A 20,008-nucleotide genomic window follows, 5' to 3' on the forward strand; every position below is an offset into this window, starting at 1 on the left:
TATCATGTCTCCCTCATAGCCATCCTTTGGCCGCATCTGCCGTAGACAGTTCTTTCAGTCTGCCTTCAGAAGTAGAGGTCTGCTCGGGCCCAGTTTTGAAGCCCAACCTGAACTGGCCCCAAGCCCACTCACCTCACCTTGAGAGGGTTGAATCATTTTCCATCCTGGTCCCAACCCTTCCCCTCAAACCGGATATTGCCACCGCATCCTGCTCGTGGAGCCGGTGCAGCGGCAACAATGTTCAGCAATGGCTTCATCCTCTGACGCTGCCCCCTGTTGTGCCGATCCCATGGGCTAAAGGAGGAAAGCCGACCTGACCTGAGCCCAAGAGAGTCAGTTGTTTTCTCATCCAACCTGAGCCTGATGCCTGTAGTCAGGTCCCATAGGATTTGGGTCAGGTTGCAGGGCTCTATTCAGAAGTCAATTCTGCCACCCCCCGTGCATTCTTTTTTGCTCTCCCATGAATTACTTCCAATTTGTTGATCTCTCTGGGAATGTGGTGCTAGAAAATGCAATAATCCAGATACAGTCACACCTTAGATGAACAGAGGAACTGTCGTCTTCCTGCTTTGTGCCATGATCCCTGTGTGGAAAAGACCCAACCCACATGGCTCTTTGTGGTAGCCATCACCCCTTGCATAGACACAGTGACTTGCTTTTTCACTGTCACCCCCAGGGCACTTGTTGCTTCCCACTTTTCTCCTCCCATTATGTCAGTTACCTCCTTTCCAGATGTGCTAGTTTGCAGGTTTCTGAAAAGAATCTTGTTCTTCGCTCAGGTTTTTAATTTCTCTGTGTCCCTCTTTATTTTTTTCTGTCCCAGCTGATACTAAACTCCCCCATATTTAGTATCATCTGTGAATTTCTACACTGATGGGCCTCATAAAAGACACCTTTGAGTGTGCGACTGTCAATGAAGATCTAACTGCTGAGCTAATTTCCCCTAGGAGCTGTTGAGGACTTACTGCGGGAGTTGGGTATTTTGTAATTACACATTTACCAATTCTGTCTGGAGTGGCTAGAGCAAGGGCAAGGGGCTCCTTTTTATTGTTTGTTTTCAATAAATAAAACTCAAGAAGGGGGCAGTGAAGGAGGCTTCTTCTGGCTTTTTTTCTCTGCATGAAGATTAAAATATGTCAATTGTTCAGCTGCTTCTGAAGTGCTGCTAATGTGGTGATTGTGGAGGGCATGGCATGTTTGACACCAGTTAAGCTAAGGGATTAGTTGTGTGAGCATGCTGGCTGAGGGTCAGTGTGGCCTAGTGGATAGGACTCTGGATAATGACTCAGGAGACATGGATTCTCTTCCTGGCCATGGACCTGCTCTGTTCTGATAAGACTTGGCCTAATCATTTCATGTTTGGATTGGAAGCTCTTTAGGGCAGGGGCTTATTTGTCAAATTACTGTGTGGTCATCAAGAAAAACTTTTCCCAATTGTTTGTTCTCTTTTCTGGTTTGTCCCCAGCAAAACAAAATAGACATTTACTATATCCTGGAGAATGTGTTAGAGCAGGACACCGGGGGCCTAGAGAGAAGGCTAGTGAACAAAATTATAAGCCTAGCCTCAGAGCAGATGAGAGAGACTCGGGTAAGTTAGTTCTCCTGAGCTACTAATCAAAGGATCCAAAGCTTTAACTAATTAAAACTCTCTTTTTTTGTGTGTGTGGGGGGGGCAAAGTAAACTATATACTGAAATGAAAATGTATTCTTCTGTTAGAGGCCCACACCTTCCTCCAGACCAAAGCCCAGGTCCTAGACAGCACTTGTGCACATGCATAAGATGGGAAAACTCACATGTGAAAGTTACACATGTGCTTAAGTGCTTTGCAGGATCATAACCCGAGACACATGATATCAGACACAGAGACAGGCCTATGGTTTCTTAATGAGCACATCTTTTCCAAAGTCTGCTAGGGATTTCATTTTTTATACTGATGTTATGTGGGAGGTACTCTGATAATATAGCGATAAGTGCAGCATAAAGCCCTAAGACAGACAGAATCTGAGCTATCTCCAAAAGCAGCAGCATTGGATTTAGAATCTAGTTTGGCAGCAGGAAAACTCATGGAAAAATCCCTCTCTTGTTCCAAAGGAAGTCAGCCTCCTTTTGGGGGACAGTTTATTCCAGGAAAGCTCTCTGAATATCGTTGAAGCTGCCCAGTCTGTCTCTTACTACCTCCTTAGGGAAGGGCGGGGCAAAATATCATGTGACTATGGTGACCAATCATCCACCACAAGGAGCTACTAGTGAATAGTCTAACCAAGCAGCTTGCAAGCAACTCAAAGGCTGAAGATTGTTTTGATTCAATGAATATTTATAAGTAATGACTCTATCCACAGAAAGTTGGGTGGGTTCATTCACAACTTATGCACAGAAATTAGGACTTGACTCATCTAAACAACTCTGGCTAGTGCAGCCGGCTTCAGTCACCTCAGTCTCTCTCGCTCTCTCTCTCTTTTTTTTTTTTTTTTAGCAAGTAACAAATGAACTTAAAGTGGCAGCTAGTAACACCTTAGTGGCGCTGGCACGCTGCTATTTCAATGATGTGATGTCTGAGCTGCGGTGTCATCTGAACCTGCCGGAAGAGTTTATTTTAGTTACACTGGGCAACCTGCCATCAGCCTATGGTATGGTAACTTCCATCTTTTGTTTCAAAGTTATTGTCTTTCATTTAAGGACAGGGGATTACTCTCTCTACCTAAAAATATTACAGCTAAACAGAGCTCTGCTTGAGTGTGTGCGTGTGTGTGTGGAGAGACACAGGATTCACTGCTCTTGCTAGTTCTGGCTTCCAGATCATGAGCTATCCAGACAGAGGTGCAAGCTGTAACTTCTGCCCCTGACTGAAGTTCCTTAAGGATGGGAATGAGTGGAAGATCAGGTCCAGTGGAGCTCTTCTTCACCCCACTTCCCACCCGGCCCCAGTGCGCTCTCCCCTTATGCTGGGAGTGAGTTGGGCATCAGGCACAGCTGTGCACTGGTGGAGGATTCCCCTCTTCAGGGTGAATCCCCCACTGGCTATCAATGGCTGCTGTAAAGCCATCCTGCTCTGCTTACACAGTGCAAAATGGCCCAGGAGCCCATAGCATCCTGCCCCACAGTGTTTCTAAGTGTGTTCTAAGAAGGCGGAGAGCAGCCGATTATCTGTCTTCCTTCTCTTCTGGCCTTTCTCTGCAGCACTTAAGTGTATCCGTTTTGTGAGAATGACCCTGTATGATATGGACTGCATGCTGGAGTTAGTCAACGACAGCAGGATGAGACAAGCATTTTGTGGTGGTAAGTGCCAGAACTTGCTATAGGTGCCCAAAATGGATACTTAGGGGGTTTGGGTACAATTGAAGTGACTGACCAAGTTTGCAAACAGGCCCTGCACTGTGCTCCCTGCCCTGGGTTGCACCAGGTGCTGTGTTCCTTGGCTCCCATGGCACTCAGTGAAGTTGAGAGTGCTCTGTACTTTGCAGGAGGCGCTGAGCATTTGTAAGTTCAGGCCCTTTATGACTCATGGATATAATTTAAAATAAACAGACACAAAGGCTGAAGCTGCCCATCTGCCAGCAGTCTCCTGGGGGAGGAGGTGAAGGGAGCAGATTTCAATACTGTACATTTAAAAATCCCATTTCCAACTTCTTCACCCATTCTCTCCCCTTAGTTTCTTTATCATCATCTCCTTTCACCCTCTTTCTCTGTCTTCTCTTCCTCTCCACTTCTCTCTTCCTTTGCTTTTCAGGTGATGCTCAGTAAGGGGTTAATCCTGTGCCTTTGAGGTAAATGGGAATTTTGCCATCAACTTCATAGAGAACAGGATTGGGCCCTAATTCTTCTTAGAAAGGACACTAGATACACCTACCTTTAGGGCAAAGTGCTCCCCACTACCTTCAAATCCCAGTAAAGCCAATGGCAGTTAGGGGCACTCAACATCTTTCAGACAAACTGTAACTCAGGATGAAATCATACAGTGTTAGGGTTAAATAAACAATAACTGCAGAGGACATGAGTCATTTACAGGAGAGCTTGCTGAAATATTTTGATTTTTAATGATATTTTCCATAATTTTCCCCCCAAATTTGATGAAAAACAAACCTGAAAAATGTCCATGACAATTTTGATCAGGAAGTGTGCGTCCAGTGTTTTGGAGCATCTAAAGAGGTGACTGAATTTTTCAGATATTTGAAAAATAGAAATGATTTTACACTTTGCAATTTTGAAAGAAAAAAACAACTATCCGTAAAGATTTTTAATTTAATTTAAACTGCTTTTTCAACCAGCTCTAATTAAGAGGTAACAAGGAAGGGAGAAAAGATTTGTCTTCAAATGATGGTAATTGAAATAAGATTGAGAGATCTGCAAATTAAAAAGCCTTTTGAGAAACAAGACACGGAATGTGGGGGAAGAGAAATAGCTCAAAATTGATGTTGGATTTCAGCGTCTATTCCTGAACTAAGCAGTAGCTGCCATGGAATTGTAGTAAACTTTAGGCCTGGGTGTGTTCACTGATAAAGCAACTTCTCCTTGTTACCAATATGTCCTTTTCACATTGCCTGTCTTCTCTCCTTCCATGCAGTTCTGGAAAAATGGTCAAGAGCAGTAAATTTCTATTTCACTAACTGGGAAAAGTGCTCATTCCGCAGAATGGATGCATCGCAATTCTGCGATCCAATTCTTCCTATTTATGCTCATGTGACCAGCAACTGGCTGACCTGTGAGGAGCCGGAGGTGAGAATTGCTGGCTTTCTAAACCTTTAGCAGAAATTGTAACATTAAATTCTATGTGTCTGGCACTCATTGTGATGATGACATTTAATGGTAGGTCCTTTTGGATGGAACAGAGTGTCATGTAAAACATCTAAAATCCAAACATTTATAATGTCACCACAACGTGGAAATTCTGTCTGTACGCAGTGTACATGGATTCTAGTTTTATGCATCTAACGTGCAGATGAACGCGGGATAGTGGGCTAAATTAATTCCTCCATTCAGCCCCAGTGGAGTTCCAGCAGGGATGAGTTGGCCTAGAATGCATACTAATCTGGGGAATATTTTACCTGGTATAGTTGTGAGGTGCATTAGGATATAATCCTGAAAACCAACCCTACGAGTCCTGGTTCTTACCAGGAAATATTGATAGGCCCATTCCTACAGTGGAACAAGGGAAGGTGCACTCATTGGAAGTAGAAAAGGTGTGCCCATTGAATGATATTGAATGAATTAATAGGAACATAAATTCTGTGTCTCATCTATGCAGCTCAAGCAGGCTATCATCAAAGCCCTTGGTCCCATGATGAGCCTCCTGCTACACAAAGAGGAGTATCAAGATCAGCTATTTAAACCGATCTCATGGCTCCTTGAGCAATATAAGGAGAACACTGATGTTTTTCACATCACCAAGGTGAGGTACCGCTCCTTAAGGTAACTGTCTATGTGTCTGCATATATGAACTGCATGAGGAATTTGCTGCCAGTGGGGTTTCCTGGTTGAGACAGTGACTTGTTAGAAAATAAATATCCACACAAGCTCTGGGTTTGTACACGTGGTGAGCCAGGCAACAAGATCTGTAGGTAAATGCCTCTTATGAAAAGCATCCTCTGTTTCCTGGGGAGGATGATAAGGAGCTAGAAAACAAAACACCTACCCCCCCACTCCAAAAAGATCCTTCCTCCTTGAGATTTCCCAGTACATCCTGTCAACTCTGCGTCTCTGTTTTAGTTCATAAGCTCCTCAGAGCAGGGGCTGCCATATGTTGTCTCTGGTCAGTACCAAGACAACTGTCATTGGTTGAAAATTAATACTAAGGAGGCTTGAGAGTCATTGCTTTGGATTATGGAACTAGATGGATCTAAAAGCATTGCCTGTCTATTTCATCTCCCGTTCTGTGCAGTGCTGTTGTAGCCATGCTGGTCCCAAGATATTAGAGCGCCAAGGTGGGTGAGATAATCTAATTAAAGATATTGTCTCACTCCCCTTGTCTCTCTATTTCATCGACCCTGAGTACCACATGAGCAAGAAGGGGCCATATTCTGTCTTCAGTGGGGCTACACAGTTATAGCTGTCTCGTGAGTTCATTTACAACTTCTTGGTAGTGATATTTACTCACCATCTCTGTTGGTTGAAGCTTTCTGGTACAGAGTATGTGGTCACTTTTGGGGTTGAAATACCCATGATTTGGAGGGAACCAATGCATCATGGACTTGTTTGATAGCATCAGGGCACTACAGAACTGCTTCAATATAGTAAAATCTGTAGATGGCATCAGAGACATTCTGGAAGCTTGAAGCAGCAAAGGAGAAAAGTGTTTAGATGCCGGAAGGAATTCGATTTTCACCTTTTTTATCAATAACCTGGCAGAGGACATAAAAACATCTCTGATAAAGTTGGCAGATGAGATTAAAAACTGGGAAGTGGTAAAAAATGGAGAGGACAGATTCAGAGAGATCTAGATCACTTGGTAAACTGGGTGCAAACAAAGGTGCATTTAAATATGGCTGAATGTAAATGTGAGCATCTAGGCGCAAAGAATTTAGGCCATACATACATGATGGGGGATGCTGTCCTGGGAAGCAGTGACTCTGAAAAGATTGTGGGGATCATGATGAATAATCAGCTGAACACGAACTCAAGCTGTGTCCAAAAAAGCTGAAAAGCATAAAAAGGGGAATCTCAAGGAGGAGTTCAGTGGTTGTTTTACTTCTAAATCTGGCACTTGTGTGACTACTGTTGGAATACTGTGTCCAGTTCTAGTGCCCACAACTCAAAAAGGATGTTGATAAATTGGAGAGGAGATTGAGAGAAGAGCCACAGTGATTAAAGGATTAGAAAACATGCCTTACAGTGGTAGAATCAAGGAACTCAATCTATTTAGTTTAACAAACAGAAAGTAAAAGGGTGTGTGATGGGGTTTACCTACCCCACATTGGTTCAGCAGGGGTTAATCCTACTTTGTGGGCTGAGGAGGCCATGGCCCCTCATCTCTGCTGGGCATGCTTCAGCTGGAACCAGGATATAAAAGAGAACCACTCAGCTCAGTCTGGGATGGCTGCCGAAGAGAGCAGAGGTGCATTGCAGGCTCCTGCAGAGAGACTGCCAGTGCTCCAGGATTCAGAGGCCAGCCGTACTGTGGCTGCAACCAACGACCCCCAGCCACCCAATGCCAGAGATGGAGGAGAGACCACAGAATCCCTGAGTGGGAAGAAGCCTAGGTAGACTAAGCACTGATCCAGCCGAGGCACTGGGTTTTGACTTGGCATGTTTTGGAAGGATCCCCGCTGATTTGGTGGCAGATACCTCTGCAGCAAGACAGGGCCCTGTGCTGGGACCTTTGGAATAGGTAGGAGCCAGTGGAGAAGGGCTGGTCACTAGGCAACACTTCCCTGCCACAAAAGGTGGTTCTAATGACTTTGGCCACTAGGCTGCACTGCCATACCTAGAAGGGGAGCGCTAGTGACTCAGGCTGTTGGGCCGTGAACCCTCACCGAAGGGCTGCTGCGCTGATCCCAACCATTAGGCTATGCTGCCCTAGGAGCCAGGACTGCTGTGGTGGCTAGGGAGACTAGGCCAGCTGGGCCGCCCAAGATCTACTTCAGTTCCTCCACAACCTGGTACCACCTGACGGGGTGGACCTATCCTGTGACAGGGTGACTTCATGACAGTCTATAATATCTTATATGAGGGAGTCATGTTTTATAACGGGCTCTTCAGTCTAGCAGAGAAAGGTGTAACTTGATCCAATGGCTAGAAACTGAAGCAAGACACATTCAGACTGGAAATGCGGTGTCCATTTTTAATGGCGAGATAATTAACCATTAGAACCATTTACCAAGGGCCGAGGCAGATTCTCCCTCACTGATAGTTTTTAAATCGAGATTGGGATATTTTTCTAAAAGCTCTGCTCTGGGAATTATTCTGGGCAAGGTCTGAGGCCTGTGTTATACCGGAGGTCAGACAAGATGATGGCAATAATCTGTTCCGGCCTTGGAATCCACGAATCCCCTGAATCTGCTTCAGTCACTACATATTGCTCCTGTGTGTGCCACCATCTGACTTTCACCCTCTCTTGCAGAGTCTGAGCCAGCTCTTGGAGGTCTCTGGTGAATATAAGATCCCTCTCCCTAACGGGAAGTTTCAAGCCATCTGCAGTGCTCTGCACAACCAGGTGAGGGGTGGTTTTGCTTGGATCCCTTGAGCTTAGGCACAGCAGATCTGAAGCATATTAACAATCAAAATATATGGAATGATAGTGCAGAGCCTGGGGACCACCTCATGCCTTATTGATTTCTGCAGGCTCAAGAGTAAGCAGGTAGAGGTCTCATTTTCTTAGCTAATATCCAGCTCAGTTTGTAAAGCAATTTTACCATAAGCCGATTATCAGGGGGAGTCAGAGTTGTACAGTAAACACTGTGGCTGTGTCTTGATTCGATGAGCTCTGCTGCTCAAAACACTTTAGCTTCTCTCATCTAATGTATTGGACATTGTGTTTGATTCTTGCTGTGCGTTCAGTACCATCCACCTGGGGTTCAGGCCTCTAGTTGGACAAGTAGGAAGTGGAAGCTTAGAAATTAATTGAACATTTTCTTTTCAATTGCTTCTGATTAGTTTTTTTCTTTGACCATTTCCCTTCTTCCCACAGCTCTGTTCTCAAGCTAAGCTGCTCAGCATGGAAAATCACACAGAGCTGGTCTATTGTATAGTTCAGCTAGGTAAGGGGAAGAGACTCTGAGTTACACAGTGGTTTCCTTGTAACTTCCTTTGTAAGGTATGGTAAGAATAAGAGTTCTGTCGTCAGTGAGGACGTGATTTCTTGCCTTGCAGCCCGTTCTTCTCCTGATGATCTGATAGCCTTTCTGCACTCTCAGCTGAAGATTGAGAATGAGGCTGTTCGTGTGGCATCTCTGAATCTGCTCAGAGCTATTGTTGGTGCTGACTGTAAGTAACACAGGAGCAACTGTGCCAGCTGCCCTCTTGGCCGACATGCTGAGGGTTGAGTTGGGGACGTCCAGGGCAGGGCTGGCTTTAGGAAGTGCGGGGCCTGATTTGTGGGGCTTGTACTCACCGGGCGGTGCCCTGAGACTTTGGCTGCACTTTGGCAGTGGGTCCTTCACTCGCTCAGAGTCTTCAGTGGAACTTCAGCAGCGGGTCCTTCACGTGCCGCCGAAGACCCAAAGCGAGTGAAGGACCCGCCGCTGAAGTGCCACCGAAGACCCAGAGTGCTGCCGGGTGAGTAAAAATTTAAAAGGCCATTGGGCGCGGGGTCCTGTTATGTGCGGGGCCCTCTCAGGCACGGAGCCTGATTCGGGAGAATCAGGGGAATCGGCCTAAAGCCAGCCCTGATCCAGAGCTAAAAGCATGAGCTACTATAGATTGAGCTAAAGAACCAAGGTTTTGTAGGCATGTCAGGGCTGTAACAGACTCATCGCCTCTGCAAATGGGACACAGAATCTCTATAACACACAGTCACCAGTGGTCTGGATATCCACTAAGGGATCAAATGCTGCTCTAAGTTACCCCCCCTATGGCCACCTAGAAATCAACAGGTTCAGCTAAGTGCTGAATGTAGCCCAAGATATTTTTCAACTTCAGATACAGAAGTTGACTTGGGGCTAATGCACATTAACAATAATCAAAAATAAAATAATACCCCGACTCGATAATCATCAGTATTAGGCACTATAGACTAGATTCTGTGTTGTTATACTGTGTAAACACAGATTGACCTCAGTCTATCTAATTCTTTTATACTATTTCCATCATGGCAGCATGATGGCACTATTTATAGAACTGGAATTACTTTAGATTTACACTAGTGTAACCGAGACCAGAGTCTGGTCCTATGTTTTCCCCATTGATTCTGTGTATGAGAGAAGCTTGGGACTATTCTTAAATAGGGCCTTTTGAAATCCAGGATTCATTCCAATGTGGAAAGTGAGTGTGTGGAACAAAGAAGTACTGTACACCTCTCCTTATCTTTCAGTGCCCGAGACAAGACTGAAAAAGTTGCTGATTGTGAAGGCAGTGAAATCTACTTTCAGTGATCAGAATGCTACGGTAAGATTGTGTGTGGAGCAGTGAAATATTTCAATTTTTTTCAATGATATGGGATGAATGGACATCTGGGTGGAGCTTTCATTCAGATCCAGAGGAGAGACTGCAGACTAGAGAAGGCATGTCATTCTCCTGCCTGTGTTAAATGGATCCATGTTTATAAGCCAAGGAGATCAAATCAAAAGCATAAGGACTCTCATATCCTATCTCCTATCTCAGGCAGAAGGGATAACAATAACTCATGTGTGACATCTCTACCCTTTCAGGTGAGGAAGGCAGTTCTTCATTTCATCCGGAGGCTGCTCAGCTCAGAAAGTGTGGAGAACTGTGCAGCATGGGATATGGTAGCACATGTTTTCAGGGAGTTCAGTGTGTCCACCAGCAAACTGGTAAGGATTGGATCCATGATCTGTATTAACATAAACAGTTCAACTTTACAGTAAGTGGTTGAAGATCTTAGCTCTGCCTGGCCCCTTTTCTACAAAGTTGGAGCTTGTGGCAATACTCTCCAAGGGCCTTTTTCACACACACGCATCTTAAGGAAGGCTGCTTGTTCTCCTCGGGCCAGGTTTGCTCTCCTTTACACTGAAATCAGTAGAGTCAATCAATATTTACTCCGGAGTAAGTAAGAGTAGAATTAGGCCTGTTGATAGAATCACACTCACTACACACGAAATGACCAAGCTGGTTGGGGCATCAAAACAAATAGAGTGGATCCCCCTGGTTCTGCATAGTCTGAATGCTTTTCCTCTGAGATAAAAAGATGAAACAGTTTTTCAAATGTAAAGAAAATTAACCCTGTTGGGGAAACTCTTTTGTGTTCAGTGAATCATTCCCTTCACTTTAGGGTTTTCCTAAGCCTGGGATCTGACCCACCAGTTAGGAGTTTCCGTTATTCTCTTCCCTTCAGATGTTTGTGCACTTCCAGTGCAATATAAAAGCAGGCATAGGTCAATGTTCAAGATGGCTTTGTAAGAGAAGGACACTGATTCTCTAGCCAGTGTCTTGCTACTAGCTAATAAGTTCTATAGAGCTGTCTCACAGCAGGGTACAACATTTCTCACCCAGGCTATTCCGGAAGAAAACACTATCCAAACCCTGTGCACTGACATCCTGCAATGTCTGGACACCTCAGTCACTGGAATGACCCAAGTAAGTGACCTGCTGCTACTGCTTTTTGAAATAGGGACGTTCTTCCTTACTTTCCTTGTACCTCCCCACAAGGAAGCTTTTTGCTCAGTCAGCATAATGGAGGACCAGCATGTCAAATTCATGTCAGGGATGTGACCCCTTCATCACGGAGTAAGTGGTTCACATTAGAGAAAAGATAGAAAGCAACTGAACTGGAAGGAATCATGTTGCAGAGATCTTCTCTTCATTCTTTCCACTGTCTGAGTGCAACTGCCCCTTAGGTCCCCCATGAATACTTCTGACATTTAGATTTGGTGATCCTGGATTTGAACAAATGCTGGGGCTGGGACTGTGCCTTATATAGGTCTGTAAAGTTCTGGGTGAGTTGATGGTGCCATCTAAATAGCTCCATAATGCTCTAATGCAGGGAAAGAGGATTCATCTCTGGGTGAGAGCCAAATTGCTCACCAAAGAAGGCAGAGTATTTAAAAGACAGAGTGAGGGGGCATTGGACAGGTGGAGTGAGATGATGGGGAGAGAGAGATGAGGTGATAGGTAAGGGAAGGGTCAGTGATGAATAAAAGGAGAAGCTACATGAGAGGGAGGGATTCCGACAGCAGGATACTGGAGGTGGGGGAATGGAAATAGCTGCGTACTGAACAGTCTTGCTCTTCTCTGCAGGTGTTATGGCCAAGGCTTCTCGAATATGTGGTGCCAGCTCAGTACACTGGTACTTTGAAGCCTCTCTGCAGATGCCTTAGGGAGCTGGCTGAGAAAAAGCAGCAGGAAGGAGAAGAAGCTGCTTGCCTCGACTACAGTGGACCAGGTTTATAACAGAAACTCTTTCATTTATTCTCTCCAGGCACACTATGCAATGAACAGGTTCAGTCTGCTCCAGTTCTCTCCTCTGCAATGAGAAGGCTAAAATGAGGAATGGTCTTGTGATTACAACATGGCCATGGGAGGGAGCTAGGAAATGTGGGTTCTGTTCCCAGCTTGCCACCAAAATTCTGATGTGACCTTGGGGAAATCACTTGATCTTTCTCTCTCAGCTTCCCCACTTGTGAAATGAAGGAGTAATTAATGCCAACCTCATAGAGGTGCTGTGAGATGGAATTCATTCATGTCTGTAAAGCATTTTGAGAAGCTCAGACTGAAAGCACTATGGAAATGCAAATTATGATCAGCTGCATTCAACATTGGTGGACATGTTGGAAATGACTAGGTGAATAACATCAGCAGGACTCTCTGAAAGTCTGGCAGAATTAATGATATTCTCTTTCTTTCCCTAGTGAAACTCCCTACACCCCAGGGGCTGCTGGCACGACTCCTGGTGAGTAGACCATGAGACTAGGTTTTCTGCGGAATGTGAAGTGGGACAGTTAACTATAAAAATGGGTTTTCTAGCTAGATGCTTGTAGACAGGCTGAGGAATGTGTATGATTGGATGTCTCTGTCTCTGCCCTCTCCTGAGACACACTGTTCTGCATCCTCATACTAGCTAGAATGCTTTCTTCTTCAGGAAGGTACTGCAGTAGAATCAACAACTCTATTGTATGGTCTCCACAGTGAGAGAGTCTGAACTATTCCCTCCTTCAGGAACACACTGGTATTGTGCTGACCAAACTTAGCCTGTTCTTTCTCTCTCATTGACAGGTAGTGGCCTCGTCCTTATGCAGGAGAAGGACACGGATGTGCTGCCTTGCAGTTACTACAAGCCCTGCACCAAAATATCCATGCAGCAGTGGGTGAGATGTGGGTAGTAAAGATCCCATCTCTGCTGCAGTACATTGAAGGTAAAGTGCTAGTTAGGAGGAGTGCGGTCCATGGAGCATAGAAGGGAAGCCAGAAAATGCAGCTTCGTATTGACACGTGTTGTGCCATTCCTGTTGCAATATGTGGGAACAGTGGGGGTGAAATTGGGCTTCTAGGCCCTCACTTTTCCTTCATCTGGATAACTGTGAATCACTGGGGAAAATCTAGAGATAAACCACTGAAGCCAAATCAATCCGGGCAGAATCAGGCCCGGAAGGTTTCAGCTGAATGGAAATTTTACAGCAGTTCCCCCCACACCTTTGCTAGGTTAATGTTTGGGAAGGTGAATTACGCATGAAGCTGGAGGTTAGTGAAATATTTTGGGGTTCCATATATAGTCTGATTTTGCAAACTGAATGTTTCTGAAAATTAAACCCCATGTTTACTTTCAAGGGTGATTCAATTAAAAAACCCAGAGTTTTCCTTTCTTTAAGGTAACCTGAGCCATAAAAGCTAGGTTGGCCAAGTGGGTGCCCTATGTAGAATCTAGGTATTGTGGGCCTAATAATGTCTTTCAGCAATTTTACGGTGGTATGAATCTATTGACCTCCTCAGTCAGTGTAGGCTGCGTCTACACTATGGGGTTATGCCAGCAGAGCTCCAATGACATGGCTGTGCCATTGTAGTCTCTGTGGAGTATGACAGACCCTACGTGGAGCACAAACCCGATAGGTTTCTGATGAAGGTCGGACCCCACAATGTTCAAGTGGGTTTGATAGTCAAAAAAAGATTTAAAAAATGAGCTGTATCTTCCCTAGTTGTTGTTGCTGTACAGAGTCCCCAGTACTGCCTTGTGCCGACATTAAAGAAGGGTAGGTTAGAGCTGGACATTCAGAAACAGGGCCAGATTCTCAGCTGATGTAAATCAGTATAATTCCATTGACTTCAGTGAAGCTACACCGATTTACATCAAGTTAGGATCAAGTCCAGACTCTCTTATTATGCAGGAAAAGTTTATATTCACATTAAACCCAGTCTTCTGATGTGCTGAACCGTTTTCTGAGATGCTAAGTACCCTCAGCTCCCATTAAAGTCAAAAGGAATTGGGAGTGCTCAGCATCTCACTCCTGGTGGGTTGACTGACCCTGAATAAAAATGCCAGCAGGGTACATAATATGATACTTTCTGTTGGTCCAGCAAAGAACGTTGGCGTAGGTCCCATTTAGCTTTGAAAGCCCAGGTATGTTACAGCTTGGCAGAGCAGGGGTTTTTGAAGGACTGATTGCAAAGGAGATTCCTGGGACGAGTCTTCTTGCTAACCTAGCTGACATCATGTTTTGCCTCCTGCTTCATAGGAAACACAGAGAATTCCCTGGACCACGCGCGGTGGGAGCACATGCTGCTTCAGGTACAAGATGGCTTTCAGCTGTATTGTCATAGCCCTCCCTCCCCCCTCCAAATGTATCAGCTGGGGAAAATATTAATGATAAACTATTCATTATAAGCAGAGCTGGTCAAACCATTTCATTTTGTTCAGTGAAAACTGGCCTTTTTTATTTTCATGGGCCTTTTTTCAATTTTTTTTTTCACAAAACAAAACCCAACCCAACCGGAAAATGTTCAGTTGAAACTGAAGTTGATTTTTTGGGGTTTTTTCATTTGCTTTCCTGTTTGTCTCCTTCCCCCTGCCCCCCTAATCCTCCCCCCGGCTTTTTCAGTCACAAAGTGGAAGAGGGGAGGAAAGGCCTGGGAACGAGGGATAAAGGGAAGGAAAGGGGGAAAACAAAGAACTGAATAATGGTCATTTTTGTTTTTGAAAAGCAAAATATTTTTGTTTCTTTCACTTTTCATGTGTGTGTTGAAAAATCAAGAAAACAAAAAAAATTCCACTTGTTTTGTGAAATGGACTTACCATTGTTCAACCAGTTATAAATAACTCTGCGTTACCACTGGGAACAACACACAACATAACCAGAAAACCAGCATGCTCATGGTGCTAATGCACCACTGGGGGACATCGAAAGGATTCTTTTTTTCTCTTTGCCACTCAAACGAAAATTTGCTGTGAGAAACCCCAAAAGGAAAAGAGACAAGACAGGGTTTGGTGACTGTATCTCAGGGAGAAGCCTTTCTGCTCAGAAAGAGCTCTTTGCAGCCTCGTGTAAATCCAGACAAGGAACATTTTGGTGGCAAGTGCTGAAAATAAACGCCCCAGAAGGTTTGCAGTTCCATTTGGGGTTGGATTACACTCTAGAGTTCCCCATTCCAGATCCAGCCTCCTTTGAAATTCTTTGGGCTAAAAAATCAACTAAGATTAGGTTTTCTTGTGAGGTTTCTGATATTTCCTGGCTGCTGTTCAAAATTCGGGCCTGAAACAGCAAAGTGCTGAGAGTTACTAACCTCTGGCTGACTTCAATGGGAGTTGAGGGTGTGACCCTGGGTCCTTTGGGTGCCAACTGGCTGAGGCCACAGGATTCCCTGGATCTGATCTCTATATAATCAAAGGGTGTCATGTAAAGCCTTTACTGGATACCCGTGCCACACGGCTCATCATAATCATTGCACAGTGACTGGATGGATAATATATAAGGTGTTATGGTTCCATACTGAAATTGATGCTTTTAAGGTCTGAGTTGGGGCTGGTCACCAGAAAATGATAAACAAGTTTCTTTCAGGCAGCAGATGCTTATCTGCCTGAATGGCTGTATGTAGATTGAGTAATTATTCACAGTGGATGCTAATCAATAGAGGAAAATTCTAATCAAGTGATTGTGAAGTCTCCAGAGGACATTTGATACAAGAAAAACAAACAAACAATAGGGGGTACCCTGCTTACAAATGAAGAGAATGGATGCTTGGAACCCTATCTGGAGGTCCAGAGGTATCTGGCACCAGGTATCCTTCACCTATTGGACGAACTGCCAGCTGGCTTGTCTTATGAATGGAGGATGACCTTTGGTCTGGGTGTTTCATGCTGGGAGAAAGATTTGGGGGAGCTATCCTTTGTGAGACAGGGGAATGTTTGGTTATCTAAGTTTAAGCTCTAGAAGTGTGTTATGATTTTATTTTTACGTAACCATTTGTTTACATTTATTTTACTTGCTGCTTCTCAACTCTCTGATCTTTGTCAATTGAACTCTGCTTGTTTTCACTATAAATGTATCTAAGTGTGTGAAATGGAGCGGTGACGCTGAGGTGAAACTGGTAAGGTGGTGTGTAGCAAACCTATGAATTCTGTGAGTGTCCAGTGGAACAGGGGCTGGACATTGTGGGGCTGCAGAGGGCTCGGCGGTTGGACCGTACCGATTGCTTATCTGTAGAAGGATAGTGGAACCTGAATGGCGTGAGAAGGGCGTGCTTGTATTTCCTGTGGCTGGCAGAGCACAGAGAAGTCTTCCTCCATGCTAAGGGCAGGTGGTAGTGAGGTACCTCACAACCCTGGAGACCCTCAGGAGGTGGCATAAAGGGTCCATAGCACTTCAGAGAAGGTGCCTGGTCCTTCGTAGTCCAGGGCCCTTTGTTCAAAGTTTACTAGGCCCATCCTCCATCCACTATAAAATCACTCCTCAATGGTCAGATTTCTTGGCTCCATCTCATTCTCCAATTCACTGTCCATCTGGGTTTGGGGACTGAGAGGAGTCATCAGACAAAGGTTAAAGAACAACAGCAGAGGAAGTCTGGGTTGTCGATGTTTATAGTTCTCAATAGGGAAATAACCTTCCCATGACACCTGAATATTGGAAAGTTTACAAGAGAGAACAAGGAAGGAAAAAAAAACACCAAACAAATAAACAAACAACCCCCACAACAACCCCCAAATTCTTGCAATTAACTATCTGCTTTAACTCTTCTTTTACACTCAGTTCCTAAGAACATCTCTGGCGATGATAGACGACAGTGCCTGGAGCAGCCAGATAAGCCTTGAGTTGAACCAGCAGATGGCCAGCTATACCAGCCCCTCCCGTGAGAAGGTTTGTTCTCTGTTAAGGCTTAGTTTCTAGTTAATTTCCCTTGAAATTCTGATTGGGGGGCTGCATAAGGCTTCTCTCAAGGCTTCATTACTTTATATTTTATTCTGCATATAAAATTTGTTTTTACTTGTTCCCTGCTCTCTTGCCCCCCTGCCCTTCCAATATTTGCTTGGACAGGCTGCTTGTCTGTGCTGCATTGTTGGTTCTCTGGCTGGGCTAGATGATGGGATGTTTCTGCAGTATGGGTGCTTGGACTTGGCTATCTTGTTCTTTCCTGAGTGTTGCTGAGCTGGGTCTGTACTGACTGGCACGTTCTGTTACTGTATCTCAGTGCCGGTCTCTTTCTTTCAGAGATTCCTGTATAAGGCGCTAGGAACGTCCTTAGCAGTTTGTCAGGACCTGGGCCACGTTAAATCCCAGCTTCATAAATTTTTGACAGCAACAGATTATATGGAAGCCCCTGAGAGACAGGTGAGGACTCTGTCCTTCTCTCCACTTTACCAAGTAATCCCTGAACGCTCCCTGTGGGGCTCAGCTCCGAGCTGGCCTGGGACAGATGCCATTTCGCTTCATATCCTCTTCATTGCTGTTTCACTCAGCCCCCGCTGCCCATGGGTCTGACGCCTGACTGGCGCTTTACACCGCTTCAGCTGAAAGGAAGGGACTCGTGGGTTAGATCCTAACCAGTATTTTTCTTGGGTGACAGAGAGTCATTTCCATCCTCGCATTCTGTGCTGAGAGCCACTTGGACCTCACCCTGAACGCACTTCAGGAGTTTGGGGCTGCAATGAGCAAGGTGAAGATTTCTGGGTTCATCAGCCGCCTGAAGGTAAAGGAGCCAGGGGCTTCTCTCCAACTTCCCCTCCCTCTAAAGCAGGGGCAGCAGCCCCGGGGTAGTGTCTGCTCTGCTCAGTTCGCATTGTTCTACATGATGCCTGCAGTTAAGCAGAGTGGAGCACAATCTGGAGCTGCGGTTCTCTCAAATGATTTTTATCATCTGATATCTCATGGCTTGAGCGCCCCTCCCATGCACAATGTGTGGGAACTACCTCAGTGGCTTGCATGGAAAAGCATTTAAGGTATTTTTAGCGTCGTTTTTTTTTAATCCCAGTTATTAGCTGGAAATGAAGAGGGGTTGCAAGCAACATGTGCCAACCAACCTGCTTTAGGTAGACCACCAGTGGGCTACGGATGACAATTATGGAACCTGTGATTTAGAGCAGTGGTTCTCAACTTGTCCAGATTAGTGTGCCCCTTTCAGGAGTCTGATTTGTCTTGTGTACCCCAAATTTCACCTCACTTAAAAACTACTTACAAAATCAGGTATAAAATTATTAAAAAGTGTCATAGCACATTATTACTGAAAATTGCTTATTTTCTCATTTTTACCATATAATTATAAAATAAATCAACTGGAATATAAATATTGTACTTGCATTCTTTGTAGTCTGCTGTAAAACTAGGCAAATATCTAGATGAGTTGATAAACCCCCTGGAAGACCTCTGCAGACCCTCAGGGGTACACAAGTAGCCCTGGTTGAAAACCACTGATTTAAAGGCTAGAGCAGGAGACTAGGCCTCTGGGCTTCCACTGCTGGCTCTGCCATTTACTCATTGTGCAGCCTTAGGCAAGACATTTAGCGCCTGATCTTGTACCTACCAGTGTCAATGACTAAGCTCCCGTGTACTTCACTGTTGTATGTTCAGCATTTTAGGCTCTCTGTGTCAGAGTTACCTAGTGGGAATGATGGAGATACTAATATCTCCACACCTCACCGTTATATTGCTTAAATACTTTTTGTAAGTGGTTTGAGATCTTTGGCTGAAAAGAGCTTTGAAAGTGCAAGCTGCTATTGCTGCTGTGAGGAATTCCTCGGTCAGCAGCAGATCAGAATTCCAAAGCAAAAGGAATCAGAAGAACTTTCTGATTGACTAGGACTACTACCATGGGAGAAGAGGCAAGACTCGCAGCACCCTGATGCTGACTTACAGCAACGTGGCTGTCCATGCTCCAAAAGACCAGCTTCTCTCCCGGGTAGAGGCAGACATCACAGGGAACATCCTTCTCCATTACAGAGCCAGTTGTCAGGTAAGAGCTTTTGCGTGATAAGTGTCACATAACTCAAATTTAAAACTGTAATGGACGGTGTGAGCTGTCACATGTTGTATCATTTTTGTTGCTCTTCTTTGTATTTTCTCTAGGTTTTTCTATAGTCTTCTGAAATTCTGTAGACCCCAGCTACACAGTAATTCAGATGCAGTGACACTCAGGCTATTCAGAATAACACTCTAACTCCCCTCATATGGATGTGTATCTAGCTCTATCTTTTGCTACCCAAGAGAGTCTAGTGCTAGCCTGTATGTAGTTGATTTGCTGTCACGCTGTTTCTTGGACTCACTACTTCCCTTACCTCTTATCTGTCTTCTTGTTTGTCTTTGTGCTCCGTTATTTCTGTTCCCCAGGTGCCTGACTGCTGGTCCTGACTCTCATCTCAGTGCCACCTCTTCACGTCACTTTGCCATTCAGTTCTGCCTTGTCTAACTGAGACTCTCACTTAGGCATTGCCAAAAACAGTTGAACCAAACTGAGATCTTCCAGTAGTTCACAAATGCAAATATTACGGAGGATGGCCCCTGATATTGACCTCTGGAAAACACCCCCTCTGGATACCTTTCCTGCCTTTTGGAAGATTTAACAATAGTGATTTCTCTCTGCTCTATAGTCACCAGCCAGGACATTTTGAGGTTGTGTGTTATGTGGGACTATCTACATTGCTAATAGCTGTTTTGCATTTTGTTTTTCAGGTGCTGGGCATCACTGTTGCGAACAAGGTACATTCTAAATAATCTGCCCTCTGCTTTTGCGTTTTCTATACACAAGTTGCTTGTTTAAATTGCACGAAGCTTGGTTTCCTTGCTACATCAAGCAGGAGTCCTGGCTGCTCTGGTGTAAGTGGACCTGGATTTATTTGATGAACCTGGGTTTTCTCTTCTTCTGAGGTGGGTGCAGAGCCAGAGTCCTCTACCTTCTGGGGTCTGGGGACACCTCTCTCCTTCCCTGAGGCTAGATTTAATTCCTGATCTTTATCGTCTGGACTTTGGTTCTTTTCTCTCAGTT

The 20,008-nt window shown here is 44.8% G+C and overlaps 1 protein-coding gene and 1 long non-coding RNA gene across 4 annotated transcripts; both read left to right on the plus strand.

The window, feature by feature from the left end:
- Positions 1–11,086: 11,086 nt before the first annotated feature.
- On the plus strand, positions 11,087–12,833 carry LOC120391458. Of its 2 annotated transcripts, XR_005591333.1 has the most exons (4): positions 11,087–11,185; positions 11,846–11,990; positions 12,457–12,497; positions 12,821–12,833. It is a non-coding gene; the product is annotated as an uncharacterized LOC120391458 (long non-coding RNA). The 2 variants fall into 2 exon arrangements; XR_005591332.1 differs by lacking the exon at positions 12,821–12,833 and having other exon boundaries at positions 12,457–12,548.
- A 4,016-nt stretch (positions 12,834–16,849) lies between these two features.
- On the plus strand, positions 16,850–19,797 carry LOC120391419 (maestro heat-like repeat-containing protein family member 2B). 2 transcript variants are annotated; one of them, XM_039515096.1, is made up of 4 exons: positions 16,850–16,890; positions 17,597–17,719; positions 18,827–18,979; positions 19,696–19,797. In XM_039515096.1, the coding sequence occupies exons 1-4, from the start codon at positions 16,858–16,860 to the stop codon at positions 19,735–19,737; spliced, it is 351 nt and encodes a 116-aa protein (XP_039371030.1). In that variant the 5' UTR covers positions 16,850–16,857; the 3' UTR covers positions 19,738–19,797. The 2 variants fall into 2 exon arrangements, with proteins under 2 accessions (XP_039371030.1, XP_039371031.1); XM_039515097.1 differs by lacking the exon at positions 16,850–16,890 and adding an exon at positions 17,305–17,361.
- The last annotated feature ends 211 nt before the right edge of the window (positions 19,798–20,008 follow it).

This window comes from Mauremys reevesii, linkage group 25 (genome assembly GCF_016161935.1).
Source record: "Mauremys reevesii isolate NIE-2019 linkage group 25, ASM1616193v1, whole genome shotgun sequence".
In the NCBI taxonomy this organism is placed as follows: Eukaryota; Metazoa; Chordata; order Testudines; family Geoemydidae; genus Mauremys; species Mauremys reevesii.

Coding starts and splice junctions, on each gene's coding strand:
- LOC120391419 (XM_039515096.1), top strand. CDS start 16,858: ATGGCCAGCTATACCAGCCCCTCCCGTGAGAAG. Junction 17,720..18,826: donor GGTTCATCAGCCGCCTGAAG/GTAAAGGAGCCA, acceptor CTGATTGACTAG/GACTACTACCATGGGAGAAG. Junction 18,980..19,695: donor ATTACAGAGCCAGTTGTCAG/GTAAGAGCTTTT, acceptor TTTGTTTTTCAG/GTGCTGGGCATCACTGTTGC.